Genomic DNA, 15,366 nt, shown 5'->3' with positions numbered 1-15,366 from the left:
TTAGTCCATTTAGAGCCACAGTTAATGTTAAATGGTAAACATTAACATCCTGTACAAGCGACAGAAACCAGGCCTGTTAGAAGTAAATATTTTATAAATAAAGAATTTATAAAGAACTTTATAAATAAAATGTGGCTTTGTAGTTTCCAATCTTCTCATGTTGCTGATTTCATTCTGTTCCACAGGCTTCCCAAACGCCTTGTTGGACAGTGAAGATACACCAGTTCATTTCCTTCCACCTTTAATGCTAATTTAATTCTAGGGACAGCTGAGGTAAATGTGTGATTAATGGAAGAACAATAATCACTCTTCATGGTGTATTGCCACGATCACTGCTGAGCATGTGTGTCGGGAGGTAAAGAATAGGAAAAGAAAAACAAAATGTATGCAGGGTACAGTGGATGTCAGTGCTGACACATCAGGTCCCAAGGGGAAACTCCTGCTGTGAACCTTAGCTCTCCAAAAAATATGCTAGTGTGAACATGGTGAAATATACTACATGAAAATATGCTGACCCTGAAAATGACACCATCCAAGGTGAGTTGAGGATTGAATTTCTCATTGATTTCTAAAGCAGCCAGGACAAAATATCATGTTTCCCACCACAGCAGGGAGAAATGCCTGAAGCACATCAGAAATGACATTTATAGCATTTTTAGCTGATGCTTTTACCCAAAGCAACTTACAATTATGAGTGAGTACAACTTGAGCAATTGAGGGTTAAGGGCCTTGCTGAGGGGCCCAACAGTGGCAAATTGGGAGTGGTGGGGCTGGAACCAGCAACCTTCTGATTACAAGTCAAGTAACTTTACCACTAAGCTACCACTGCTTGGAAGTAAGAATTCTGAAGAAGAATTGGAGGCTGTGAAAACAGAGTAACTGAAACTGCTCAGATTGTTGACTTGCATGCAAAATCCAAAGTTGGGACAGGTATTTTAGTAAACATTTAACCTCCTGATGATCTAATCATTTAACCTTCATTGTATATTGATGTGTAAAGGAATCCTCTCCATAAACCAAAATATACTGAATAATCTTGCCTTTAACTATTTGCACCACTTGCAAATTGCATGGAAAATGAGAATAGCATAGACAGATCACAACAAGAAGGGAGTTTCTGAAGTTTCATGAATTTGAAGTCTCTCGTGTACAGCCACACGGGACATTGAGCTGCATTAGCAGAAAGAAGCACTTCGTTCTGGTGCAACTCCTGACAATACATACACCATTACATGTCTGCAGAGGTCACCTGTCCAAGACCTACTGACCATTCATCTCCATTACATGCACAGTCCTCAAAACACTACAACATTCATCTAGAACAGGTCTATAGAGGTAAACTGTATTAGAATCGATGTTCATTTTGGGGGGATACTGTGAAAATCAGGCATTTGATGGAGTGGTGACTTACAGCAGTATTTCATAAATGGTGGTGTTGTCCTCTCTTATCCACCATTCTGTTATCCAAATTCACAACGCAAAAAAAAGTGCACGCAGTTGGTTCTTGGCTGCTAATGACCCCTGACCTAAACGTAACAGACCCAACTGCACTGGGCACTCTCACTTGAACCTGTTAATTCTACTAGACTGAGAGCATCATACCTGCATTACGGTTTATACCGGAAGCTTTTGACACCTGGTTTTTACACCTGGTTTTCTCTCCTCTAGCTGCTCAGAAATGCTCACTGTGCTTACCTCATGTATGTACTTTGCAGCATTGGCGATCATGTTCACTAACACACGTGAAAAGCAGAGAAAACCCCTTCAGTCACAGACCAGTGTCTTCCGAAGTTTATTTTCTAAGTATGCATATAAACAGTAAGCTTCAGGGAAAGCAAGACCCACTATCATTAGGTGAAGGCAAAGGAGAACCCGACGTTGAAAATAACTGGTTATGAAGCACTATTGCCTAGACCAGTAGCAACTCACGAGGCTAAACACACTGAAAATTCCCATGCTTCATTATTTTCATACCTCTGAAATGTCATCAGACACGAAGACTATGAACATTATAACAATATGAGCACGGCGAACAAATAGCTAAACAATGAACAGTAAAGGGAGGAGACTAAAGTGTGTAAGAAAGCACAGGCTGTAATTTAAAGATAAGTTCACTCTCACAAAGGACAAGCATCTATCCTTGTGCATGCCAGCAGGAGAAGAATTGCTTCATCTCTTCTTGATAAATGTGGCAGTTTTACAAGTACAACAGGCCGAAGATAATGAGGCTTTCTCTTTCCATGTACCCCTATCCGAGACCTTCTCACGGGCAAATGAAAAATTAATGAGGTGTCGCTTCCCGAAACTGTGGCAGACCACCCACTCAGGTTAACTTAGTGGAACAATTTACTTTTAATAAAAGAAAGAAAAAAGTGATCAAATGTAGATTCCTGTTACCTAGATGCCTTAAGGAGGTATTGCTGAAATCCACCAGAACGGTAGCTTCCAGTGGCAGAGGAAAACCATTCATCTGCTTTTAGGAAAAGATGGTTTGGAGCAATCGGAATAATGATGCCTTATGACACAGAGGCCATAGATCTTCCTAGAAGCCATATAACCTTTCTAACCAATGCTTTTACTGCATTTGAAGCTTCTGCTGTAATAGAATCAGCAATGCGAAAGGCCATACAGGCTTAACAAAATGTCCCCTGTTCATTTGTCCCAGACAGACGAGCCCAGCAGGCTTCAGTTCAAAGAGCTGCTGTCTGTTTTCGGCCGCCATCAGCTCTGAAATTCAGAAGGCACCTTCACTCTGTGAGCTGAAAGTGCTGACAGAGAATGCTACATCATCTGGAACTCCTGAGGAGCTCCCTCACGCAGCAAACCTCAAATCACTTCTGCTGATGCACCGATGCGAGTCGAGTCTACTCTTGCTTTAACGGCAGGCACTCTGCTTTTTTACGCGAGGCTGCACTAGGTGACAGAGAGTCAAACCAAAGCCAACTAGCCAACCCTGGCACAGGGTGCCAAATGCAGGCCCATCTGAGAGGCAAAGGTTACACTATGCAGCGATCGCTACACGTGGCCTCTTCAAAGCCAAGAAGATCAAGCTGACAGAACTGGATCTCACCACATGCTTCTTTGTGAATGGGTTGTCAGTGAACAACTATGTTGTAATGTGGGGTATACTGCATGAACCATTTTGCAGGTTGCAATAGTGAAGTCCCCAGTTTCTCTTCTAAGATCAGCAAAATGTGGCTAAAAGGGCTAAGATCAGCAAAATGTGCTTTTGGGGGCACCTTTGGCTGTCAGCAGTGCTATAACGATGATTGGGTAGTTTTCTCACCTGCGTTTTCTATTAATTTCTTAGGATTAAAACAGTAGAGTAAGTACCAACCGTGGACGTTGGCAGTTAACAGTGCCAACATATGCAGAAGTGATTACAGTGTATTTCCCTTTGGCAGGATGGTCTGAACCAGCCAAGCAAATGTCTGCTATCCTTGCAGATTTCCACAGTTGTGCAGATAAGAGACTTGGACCAAAGCAGCCAAGTGCACTCTCATCAGAATTAGCCTGCAAGGCTTCTGCGCTAATCAGTGAATTGCAGATAAGGGGCCTTAAATAAGGCAGACAAACCTAAGAGGACTTGCATCCAGACACATACTGCATCATTTGTATGAAGCAGGACTTGCATATGGATAATATAATCAAGCATAATCACATTCAAATGTATGCACACCCACATGCATAACTCTTCCTTCCACAAACACACACACACATACACACAGGCATATGGACACATACTTATACGGAGCAACACTTTCTGAATATTTACAACTTACTGTCATTAGCTCCTTCTGAAAGGATTTTTTTTCCTTGATCTCCACGTTGTTACAATCCTCTTTGAGCTTCTCCAGCACAGAAGCTACTCTCTCTGGTTCACTATCCAGCTCTGCTCTGCAGAAGTAAGACAGGGGCAGATTTCCATACCCCAGGGCATCAGCAAACGCTCTCCAGTTTCCTACGTTCTCCATCAAAACGGTCCTCACAGAGGCATAGATGTACGTGAGAAACTTGCAGGGTTTAAGAATTTGATCCAGCAGCATCGCAGTTGTGAGGTCCGGCCCACAGAAGTAGATGGGCTTCACTTTACCCAAAACAAGGACGTTTTTCACGTGCACAAGTCCCGTCTTTCCTTGGTAGTAACCGATATACCATTCTTTGGTCCACAATTGTCCTTTGAGTTTGATCTTTTCTTCGCTCAGCAAAGCAATCACGTCACCCTTCTTGTATTCCAGCAAGTACTGGTTCTTTGTTTGCCTGATCACCGTCTTGATCAGCTTTCCGAATTTTAGGTTCGTAACGCAGCGGTCTTGGAACTGTGGATATTTGGTCGTGATGGCCAGGGGTGACAGAATGATTTTGCCCACTTCCTTCTTCTTAAGGAATCTCCGCTGCCCGTTTGTTCGCATTCCAGTTTTAGGCGGTGGCTGTGGCGTCTGAACGCAGAACTGTGCCAGGATGCAGTCCTGATCGTCCTTTACCTGAACCCGCAGGGTGAAATCGGACATCTCGTCTGCGTTTCGAGACGTGATCAGATATATCAGCCGACTCACTTTGCCAAGTTTCACCTGAAATCCTCTTACTGTTCGTGCCTGCTCGCTGGCTTTCACCTCGTAGTTGGCCATGTTGGAGTACATGCCTATTTGTAGGTCTTGAGGCCTACTGAGGACAAACTGATGCTTTCCCCACAGCTGTAGTGCAACGGGGGGTGCAGAATGTGCCTGCGTCCCAACGTCTCCTACGAGCAGAGTCTTTGGAGCACAGTCGTGTCCAAAAATGGCCACCACAGTTTTAAAGGATGGATGAATGTGCTTAGGTCCATATAGACCCAGAGTCACTTTCTTCATCACGTGATCCCACACCATCGAATTAAATAAGATGTGTTGGGACTGGACCACAACAGCAACATATATACATGGTTCCAGACTATCCAGCTGAACCTGAACTGTGTCACCATGTATGTAAGCCTGTGGGACAGGGATGTAGGGACCCTCTTTGCAATCACTCCTCACACATATAACCTTTGCCATCTGCCTACTCTCTTTCTTGACATCTACAGACACCTTCATCTCCAAGGTTATGAACGACTTTATCTCCATGTTGCTCAGCTTGATCTCAACTACGGGGCTGACCGTGGTGCATCGATCGTTGTTTAGCTCCAGTGGTGGATCCAATAAAGCTTTAATGGATATTTGCTGGGTGTCTCCTACAGCAACATGGCCTTCAGGGACATGAATACTGATACTAGTGTCTGGCAATTGGATTGCCCTGCCACAGCTGTCTAGCTTGCACACAATGTTGGTCTCCACTGGCTGTGTTTGGCCCCAGCCTGGGTTTTGACCCAAGGAATCAAGGTCATGGCAGGACCGTGCCAACTTCCTGTGGTTTAGCCAGGCTGTCCTGAAGTCCTCTCTGCTCTGAAACTGCTCTGGAGAGGGTGCCTTCAGACCTGTGAAGAATTCTGACGAAGGCAGTGGAGGGTTTGACTGAGACCGTAGGATCGACAACTCCGACAAACTGTAGGATCTTTTGCTCCGGAAAAAGGGGTTGTCCTTACGGGTTATCTGCAATGATTCTACATTTTGGCTGGTGGGTGCAACATCAAAAAGACTACTGTCATAACCATTAATGCCATTGCTACTGGTAGTGGTGATGGGAGAAGAAGAAGGTAGAGATTCAAAGAAAAGCAGGTCGATACTGTTATGCTGGCTGGACATCTTCTTGTTGTTCTGGTTGAGAGCACCTTGCACCGAGCCATTGAGGAAAGGATTGGTTGAAAAAGGGTTGTTGTTGCTGTGAGGCAGAGGTGGCTTCAGGGACACTCCTGCCCACTCGCCCAGGAGATCTAACTCTTTGGCCCCCTCATCTGAGCTCTCTCCAAGATTGTCAATCACCCCACTGTCACTGAGATATGAGTTCCTATAGTTGATGGGTTGAACGTAGGCAGAAGGAATGTATCCCATCTCTGTATTGTTGTGGGCATACCACCATTCCCCACCAGATGAGTCTAGCACATAGAGGTGGTCACCTTTGGAAAATTTCAGTGTTGTAAAGCTGGATGGGCAGTAATCCTTGATAGCAACTACTTCCTGTGCAGTTCCAAAAGTGGCAGAGGTGTCCAGCCGCAAGGCACTGGGTGAAGGCACTAAAAAAAAGGAAATAAGAAAATGACACATACATGTTTACCGTACCCATTTAATCAAATAAATACCTTATTTGACAGTATTAGACAGTGGTCTAATACTTCGTTTATTACTGTAAGGTCATACAAACTGACCTTTGACATCTGTGAGACTGGCCTCAGACACGCCTTCACTGAGGTCAATTAGAGTGCCCTCCGACTTGCAGCGTGGCAGGATGTTGTTGTTGGTCACTCGAATGCGATGGGCAGCCATGTTTTCATTTGTCGTGCTCACGTCACTCTCCCATTGTTTCAGGTGGTACGGTCACTGGTGGTCCTTCATCTTACTTTGCACAGGCAGCAACATACAGGAAACCCTGTTCAGCCTTGTTTCATAGGACGCAGGCCTGCTGCACTGCTGTATCCCTGGAGACAAGCAAAATCAGATTTCGATGGTCATTAAGTTATAAACAACTTAGAAGGATTGTAATGGGCGGGTAGTGGAGTTTCACTTCAATGACAACAAGGGACAATATTACCATTTAGGGTGTGTTACTGAATGGGAGTGAAAGAAGAGAAGACAGTTAATTAGATTTCATTTTGGCAGCGCATTCTTTTCACGATGGTGTCTGTCCTTTTCCATGAAAAGCCCATGTATTTCCATTATTTTCTAAAAAAATGACTTTCAGACACACGAACATAACTTTAATGTATATAATGTGTATAATCACACATAAGAATGCATCATGCATCAAGATGGGGACTGGCTTTTGTGTGTTATGAATGACTGATAAAGTCTCTGAGTATGTGCTTTCAAACATTGTACATTTCTTTCTTTCCTGCAGTCCAGGGGGTACATAAACCTTGATTACTCATCAGTTGACGCCTTTGCTGAAAATTCCAATGTCAGTGGAAGGATGTGACAATCAACCACACACAACAGCCCCGGAATGCTAAACACTCATCTGAACACTCATCTAAACACTCATCTGAACACTCATCTAAAATTGTGCACAGCTTATTCCTAGTTACTTAATCATTCTACCAAATACACAACTCGTCGTAGGTTCCGAGGACCTTTTGGGGTACTTAAATGAGATTAGTCCAGATACACTGCCACACTGTGCTCATCACAGGCTACAGGTGCTTTAGGTAAGCAGTGGTTTGCCTTGAAGAGAAACATTTCACTTTTTGTGTGTGATTGCTTTAAATTGTTACTGAGGGGAATGGTGTTATTAATCTGACTCTGACATGACAGACATGCAGAACAGCAAAAGGATGAAACCAAGCTCTAATTAGTGAAGCTAAACTACCAGACTGCTCATTCAAGGTCAAGACTGTGGCATGGTATTTTGAACCACTTACGTGCAATACCTTATGTTTGCTTGGCATAACTAATTAAATGGCCAATTAAATGGCTAGGTTTCTCTCTTGAAACTTCTGGCTTCAAACTGCTCATTATAAAGTAAATATTTCATGGAATTGTGTAATATTATTAAACACATCTTCTATTCTTCTACCTGTTGCTAGATTACAGAAGCCTTCAAAATAAGCAGTCCTATCCTAACAGGCATGATTTTAAAAAAAGCTTTCAAACAGAAATAGGGAACGGGGACCCTCTGCGACCTCATACAGGTGCGGCTTCACAACATCCATTACATACACTTTTAATGGCTGGTGTGAAGTGGGTCAAAAACACACATCTTCTGAGTCCCCTCAGCGTCTCTTACTTTCACATGTAATTCATAATTCAAATCCCCTTGAGGGATATATTCACGGATAAAAAAAAAAGAAAACGTTCTTTCTAGGCTGAGGTGGAAATGTCATACCCGTAAAGAAACTGTGACTGACACTCGCATCTTTGCATCAACACACACACAAAAAAAAGTTTCATCATCGTGACATTCCCTCCAGCCACCGAGGTTTGCATTTTGAGCCGATTAGACGCTGTTTGTTTGCCGCTACTGACGATGAACACTTCAGTAGTTTTGGTGCCTCTGATGCTGAGACCACGGGCGGAAAGCGAAATTGATGAGAAGAGCAACAGGAGGGAGGCGGGAGGTTTAGCAGGCTTTGACTCTTCCTTGGGAATGTCAAACTGTTTCGATCCCATTCTGGGACGCCAACAGCCAACCATGCGGTAGAAGGATTATCGGGCAGGCCAGCACTGAGCTCAGTACTGAGCGCTAACATTAAAGTAATACAGTGATAGCAGGTAGATATGATGAAGTTAATATCAATCCTCCGTACAACTAAACATGAGCAAGGAAATAAGTATTGAATGGTCAGAATTTCTTCTGCCTCAAGCACAGGGCAGTAACCGTGTCAAATCTTCGCAAAGTATCATAGTCTCAAGAACGCTAACCGTGGACGATGGGCATGCCAACGAAATATACGGAGTGCTTTGAGTGCTCTGAAATGTGATGTCAGCTCTGCTGAAGCCAAGCAAAGGAAAAGACAAAGTACTTTAGCACTTCGCACGCTTCAGCCAGCTTTAGCCAACAACTAACCAACCAGTGAAGCTTGTATTACTGAGACTTGGCTGTATTCATTTTTGTTGAGGCTTTTCTCCTGTTCACAGCCTGTTAAACTGCGTGGTTTAATCTGCAAGGTTAGACTTAACCTTCCATGAGGCACTAGCATGGGCACAACAGTAGCAATTATTTCGTACCTTAGAAGTTGAAATCGTACAGCGTGATATCGGTTCGGTTCTCCTTCCTGCGATATTGCGGTGTACCTGTTATTTTGCCGAGAGGTCACCTGACTAATCCAGGTTGGTCAGAGCTGCAACAGCGCCTCGGGTCAGCGTAAATATGACTGCCCCTGACACTCTAGTTTTCAAAGTAATTTCTCCCTCTGTTGCCCCTCCGTCCCAGGCTGTTGCCCCGTTGACATCTAGAACAAAGGACTGTTTGCCCGGGTGAAGTGCAGGGCATCTAGGGGTCAGAACAGAGCAAGCTATTTTTTCTTTTTTTATGGCAGTGACCAGACTAGTTTCAAGGGAGTGAGCCAGAGCAGCCTGGCAGACCAACTGGTCGACTCTTCCAGAAATACCCGGACCATCTAAATATGCCGTTTAGCAAATCTGAGACCAAAAATGGGTGGGGGTGTGGAGGGGATAACGTGCATCCACCCCCAATGCTGATGCCCAGAGTCCTGGGTGTAGCTGCCGGGACTGCTTCTTACAGGGATTATGGGATTTAAGGCAAAGCGCGCTAATTTTTTAAGATAGCACAGCACTTGTCTGTGTGCCAACTCCGGACAGACAGGCACAGATTAGGGTGACGCCGTTCATAAAACCTATAACCTCAAGAATGAAAATGTCACTTTAGCAAGGGCAATTTTTAGACCAAACTAAACTTTTTTTTTTTTTTTTTTAGCACAAACTTCAAAATTTACAAAAAGATATGAACCACAGGAATGGCTCTTGTGGGAACAAGTGCGTTTTGCTGAGGTTTATAAATAGGCTACTCTATTTAAGCAGCATTCCAAACGGCGTTCCAAACAGGTTCCAAATCTCATGACTGACAGAGAGGAAACAGGCAAGCTGGCTTTATGCAAAAGACAGCCTTTTGTTGAATTCAGCACTGAACAGATGGCTTTGGATTTAATGATTTAATTCTGTACTTTAAATTACATCCTGATAGTTTCAAAAGAGTTTATCAGACACTGGGCAACGTGTTTAAAATCACCAAGTTTAAACAATATACAAAGCACACGCAGACACACACACACACACACACAACAGAATTAAGTCTGGATTACTAACAGCTGAAGCAAATCCTTCAGTAAATTACCTGTGCTGCGTATGAACTTCAGCCACGGTCAAGCCTGGCTGTTGTGATCGTTTCCTCGTCTCTCTCCCTCTGTTTCCCTCTCTAGCTTGTGAACGCGTGTTAGCAGCCTGCCTCTGCCTCGCTGTCCGCCTTGATCACTTTCTGTCACGACCCTGTTAACTCCTGTTAAGTCTCTCCCTCTCTCCGCAGAGTTGTAACCTTTACGAGTCCCCACGCGGAGCGCAGAAACAGCAGATGCGCTTGGCGCGTCTGAAAAATGATGACGAGGGTTCTTTTGTTTCAAACTCCGCGTTCATCTCTGGGGAGGGAAGAAGAGCAGGGGCCTGTTTCAGCACAACTCCCAAGACACAGAAAACACAGACAGGGCTGAGGCACTTGCTATTGTCTTCCAAATTTAAGATTCAGGAGACTGTGGCTTTTGCAATCTCCACCCTGTGGATTCAGTTCTACAGCACAGTGTTTAAAAAAAAGAGAGTACTGTGCTTTTTGTGCCTGTGCTATAATTATATTCTATGGCTCTTTATAAACAAGTCTTAAAGGTGAGTGTGTGTGTGTGTGTGTGTGTGTGTGTGTGTGTGTGTGTGTGTGTGTGTGTGTGTGTGTGTGTGTGTGTGTGTCTGCATGTGTGTGTAGGTAGATGGTTCATAGTCAAAGACATGATGATGTCCCAGTGCCCCAGCACATCATACATCATCATAACTCTCACAAGTTAGTTTGTGTGTGTGTGTGTGTGTGTGTGTGTGTGTGTGTGTGTGTGTGCATGTGTGCGAGTGGGTGTGTGTGTGTGGGAGGGAGAATATCAGGGTGATTGTCGAGCCCATGAGGAAGGAGAGGTGGAGCCCGCTGTGAGCAAGCCAACCGAAACCATGGTGACTTGAACCTAATTATTACAGACACATGCTAGCACACACCAACACACACACACACACACACACACACACACACACACACACACACACACACATCTCTGGAGACCAGACTAATGGAAAACCTATGAAAACTCTTCATCTTTCTCTCCTTGATGTGTTCGTGGCACAGTGCAATTTTACATTTAACACCCAATGTGCCCTGAAATGAAACAAAACCAGAGATAGAGAGCCCGCCAGTGGCGTTCGCTCTCCGAGGCAACGGGCACATATAATAACAGCACCAAAGACCATTTATTACATGACTTTGTCAGGAATAAGAGGCGAATAACAACAGCATGCTCTTGCAAAGGCTCAGTCCCCCAGTGCTAGCATAACCATCTGCACTGATTAATTAGCAGCATCCCGGCATGATGGGGTTGCGGATGCGTTTCAGCTTCTCCCCAGTGTCTTCCAGCACCACTGCAAGATGCATCGCTGCTCCCTGAAAGGTTTACTTCTGCCCTTAGGGCCTTGTCGAGAGAGAGAGAGATATAAAGAAAGTGTTGCAGAGAGACGGACTAACCAATCCTGTATAATTAACCTTGTACATAAACCTACTACTTTTTGGTTTGGTTTATAATATGGTAGCAAATGATCATTTGCTACCATATAATAATTCCCTAAGAAGTCATGTTAATAATATTCCAGTAAAATAACCACTGCTGACCTGAGAGAGAGGCAGAGTGCAAGGGAGGTCAGAGGTCGCACAGAGACATACCTAAGTACAATGAAACCCCTTCACGCTTGATCCCAACACTCACCAAGCTCCCCTGCACATGCTCAGGAGTCTGTCAGGCACAGGTCACATGGCCGATCACCCCAAACAGGATGACAGACCCGTTTTGGAACCATGTCACCATGGGTACACTTCCTTTCCAGGGGCGGTTAGCCTTACGCGGCTGTCTGAGAAAGGCCATTTAGCAGACACCTTAAACAGACTCCAGAATCACACTGCACGCTTCAAGCCTTAAGGTTTTAACTTATCTGCTTCATAGACGTGGAAAAGCCTCCTTAAGGAGCACGGAGGAAGGCTCGGAAGGGCGACACGTCCTCCTTGGCACTCGACAGTAAAGTTATGAGTATGGGAAAATTAAGACTTTACTACAGTTTCTTTATTTAAAGGACATTAAATCTGTAATGACCTTCTGGGTATAAAATACCCAACACCTTCACATATAAAGGTTGCCATGCTAGCAAAGCCTGAGACTGAATCTCCAGGGTTTACATTTGTTAAAGGGTGTGAGGAACCCAAAAGATCAAAGACCTGAAAGATCAATCGGAACATTTCTATAAGCAGGAGAAAGGGAAGGAGAGAGAGAGAGAGAAGGGGGGGGAGCGAGAGAGCGAGAGAGAGAGGAAATGCTTGTCTGATGAGTAGCCTATGTTTCCATGTTTCTCTCATATCTGTACTGTGGTTCCTGCAGTTCCTGCTACCAGAGCCTGGAATGCAGTTTAATATCAGTCTTAAGTGACTACGCAAATAACACAAGAATACTCATAAACTCCAGGCTGGGAGCTCTCGGGATCAGGCGCAACAATAAAGTCCAGTTCACTCCATCTCCTCACGAAGGCACGACTAGATCGATAAGCGAAACGCCGCAGCAATTAAACGAAATGTGAACGGACAAAAAGGCCTCCCCGCAGGTAAGCCAAACCTAGCTAGATCGCGTTCAAGCACCTGTGTGGCTGAGTTCGAGGATAAACGAGCTCAGTTGAGGAGATTAAATCCCCCCTGCTCCGAGCTACCCCGCCCCAGTCACGGTACTGCTCCGCGTCTGAGCCGCTCCACACCCGCTGGCAGCAATAATCGCCCACAGAGAGACGAGCAGGAAAAGGCCAGAGGGAATATAATTCCGGGTTAGGATGTAGGATGATAGTGGTTTTCTTGGCGCTAGGAGACATGTAACAGATTGTCTGTAATCACGAGTGTTTTGCGTTTGGCCTGGAAACCGCTGCGAGGCTGGGATAGCGTGTGTCGTTTGTTATGAACGCGGAGCGTGTGATCAAGACGCATCTGATTTTAAGATTAATGTTGGCTGTCTTTGGGCTGAACCTCACTGGACCCGAGCCACAATCTCTCCAATGGACAACCCTCGGAAACATTTAACTAACAGAAAAAATGATGCAGAATTCTGTCTGTAATTTCCTTCAATCCCATGCCATGTCACACACCTAGTTAATATTTAGCCTTACAGAATGTATTGAATCCTCTTTCAAGACAGACTAACACATTTATTCCAAGACACAAAGTTCTGCAATCCAGTCAGTGCGCGTTTACGAGAAAAGATGAAAATCCAGACGCTGCGATCTACAGAGGCGAACGGGCCAGAATGCGTCCTGGATTATAACAAAACTGCGTAAACTGCGGATAGTAGCAGAACACATTTATTTATTTATTTATTCCCGAGGCAATACATTGTTTATCAAGTTGCTGATAAATAGTTAATGGAGCCAAGAGTGTGTCTACGTCGTGTGGGGAGGAGGTTACAGACGGGCCGGGCTGCGCCACAGGTCGACCGCCTCCGTTCCAAATGCCAAAGGAACGTGGAGGAGCAGCGGGCAGCGCGTATAGGATGTCCCGACACTTGAAACGAATACGGTCGTTACCATCAGTCCGCCACAGCGCAGAAAATAAAACCTTTTTATTTAACTACAGAAGAGGCACCAGTTAACGGCCGGCGAGCGACTGGCGAGTAACGATCGCTTTTGACTACACCCGTATCTTAAATGATGTTTAAATTTCGGGTTGCTCCCCATATCACTTTAGCGAACAAAATATCTTAATATATATTTTTGATATTATTATTATTTGATATTGCTGCGCTTAATAGGCTATTCAAGTTCGGTAGTAACTTAACTAACAATCTCATGTACGGGGCGTCAAGAGCAAAACAAAAACAGCACAAATGATGGTGTTACAGATGCCTAACTAACCGGAAAAGGGGAAACTACTGGTTGAACATCTCCTGACGGGCACAGAAACCCGGTCATTATACTTAAATCAACCACGACGCACAGCAGGACAGTGTTCGTGGAAGTTGATGTTTTTCCCTGCTGCGGGTCGCTGCGTTTCGGCTCTAAATTACAGTCTTGATCTAAAAGTTACACAAGATGTTGTTACCTGATGCAACAAATAGCTTTTCTTTGCGCTCGCTCGGTGAGTTGGGAATAACGCATTCGGATGTTGGACATGCGCGACGTGCTCGAGAAAAAAAAAAAAAAAAAAAAAACCGCTCGGTGCTTGTTGGAAAAATAAGAAGCAACAAAACACACGATGGACACAAACAAACCCCTAAAGAGACGCAGGAAAAGCGCAGGTAAGCGCGATACTTACGCGGTCAGATATCGGCGGAGTGCCGGGACAGTACGTGTGGACTCATAGAAGCATGCACGACCGTCGACTTTACTCCGCCTGCTACTCCTTTGTGGATCTCTGGCTGGTTTACGCTCGCGCCAGGCAGGGGCTGGGTGACGTCACGGGCGGGGGGGGGGGCGGGGGGGGACCAACGCTGGGTTGTGCGAGGGTTATGCGAGTGTGATTACTCGCATTCACGTTTACTCAACAAGGCTGAAAGTTTGGTGAGGTACGCAAAGTAGCGACCGAACGCGGTTCTTTACGTTATTTCTTTTACACGGGCAGAGGCGGAAAGGTGAGTAGCAGAAACAGCTCGTAGCAGCGCGCTGCGTGGACACGGGGAAGCTTTTACACGCAGTGCAACGCTTATGGGCGTCCTGAGAGAGAGAGAGAGAGAGAGAGAGAGAGAGAGAGAGAGAGAGAGAGAGAGAGAGAGAGAGAGAGAGAGAGAGAGAGACAGAGAGAGACAGCAAGAGAGAGACAGACAGAGAGAAAGAGAGAGAGAGTGAGATACAGAGAGAGAGAGACAGACAGAGAGAGACAGAGAGACAGAGAGAGACAGAGAGTGAGAGAGAGAGAGAGTGAGAGACAGAGAGACAGAAAAAGACAGAGAAAGAGAGACAGAGAGAGAGACAGACAGAGAGAGACAGAGTGAGAGAGAGAGACAGAAAAAGACAGAGAAAGAAAGAATGAGAGACAGAGAGTGAGAGACAGACAAAGAGAGACAGCGAGAGAGAGACAGAGACAGAGAGAAAGAGAGAGAGAGAGACAGAGAGAAAGAGTGAGATACAGAGAGAGAGAGAGACAGACAGAGAGAGACAGAGAGAAAGAGAGAGAGAGACAGAGAGAAAGAGAGAGAGACAGAGCGAGACAGCGAGAGAGAGACAGAGAGACAGAGAGTGAGAGTGAGAGAGAGCGAGAGAAAGAGTGATAGAGACAGAGAGAGTGAGAGAGACAGAAAAAGACAGAGAAAGAGAGAGAGAGAGACAGAGAGAGAGAGACAGAGAGAGAGAGAGACAGAGAGAGAGAGAGAGAGAGTGAGAGAGAGAGAGTGATAGAGACAGAGAGAGTGAGAGAGAGAGACAGAAAAAGACAGAGAAAGAGAGACAGAGAGAGAGAGAGAGTGAGAGAGAGAGAGTGATAGAGACAGAGAGAGTGAGAGAGAGAGAGAGAAGAGACAGA

The 15,366-nt window shown here is 45.0% G+C and overlaps 1 protein-coding gene across 2 annotated transcripts in view; it reads right to left on the bottom strand.

Annotated features, from left to right (window-relative positions):
* sh3bp4a (SH3-domain binding protein 4a) overlaps positions 1–14,242 on the bottom strand; it is a 25,448-nt gene extending 11,206 nt beyond the window's left edge. Inside the window, exons 1-4 of one of the 2 annotated variants that reach the window (XM_027022987.2) lie at positions 14,164–14,242; positions 9,922–10,219; positions 6,281–6,550; positions 3,783–6,148 (exon numbers count right to left, since the gene is read on the bottom strand). In XM_027022987.2, the coding sequence (XP_026878788.2) occupies positions 3,783–6,148; positions 6,281–6,398 (2,484 nt within the window). In that variant the 5' untranslated portion in view covers positions 6,399–6,550; positions 9,922–10,219; positions 14,164–14,242. The remainder of the gene's footprint in view (positions 1–3,782; positions 6,149–6,280; positions 6,551–9,921; positions 10,220–14,163) is intronic. The other variant, XM_027022985.2, reaches the window with a different exon arrangement.
* Positions 14,243–15,366: the final 1,124 nt, after the last annotated feature.

The sequence above is a fragment of the Electrophorus electricus genome, chromosome 21 (assembly GCF_013358815.1).
Source record: "Electrophorus electricus isolate fEleEle1 chromosome 21, fEleEle1.pri, whole genome shotgun sequence".
NCBI classification, from domain to species: Eukaryota; Metazoa; Chordata; class Actinopteri; order Gymnotiformes; family Gymnotidae; genus Electrophorus; species Electrophorus electricus.
Note: the sequence above shows the minus strand (reverse complement) of the source record. Positions and strands in the feature narration are given on the sequence as shown.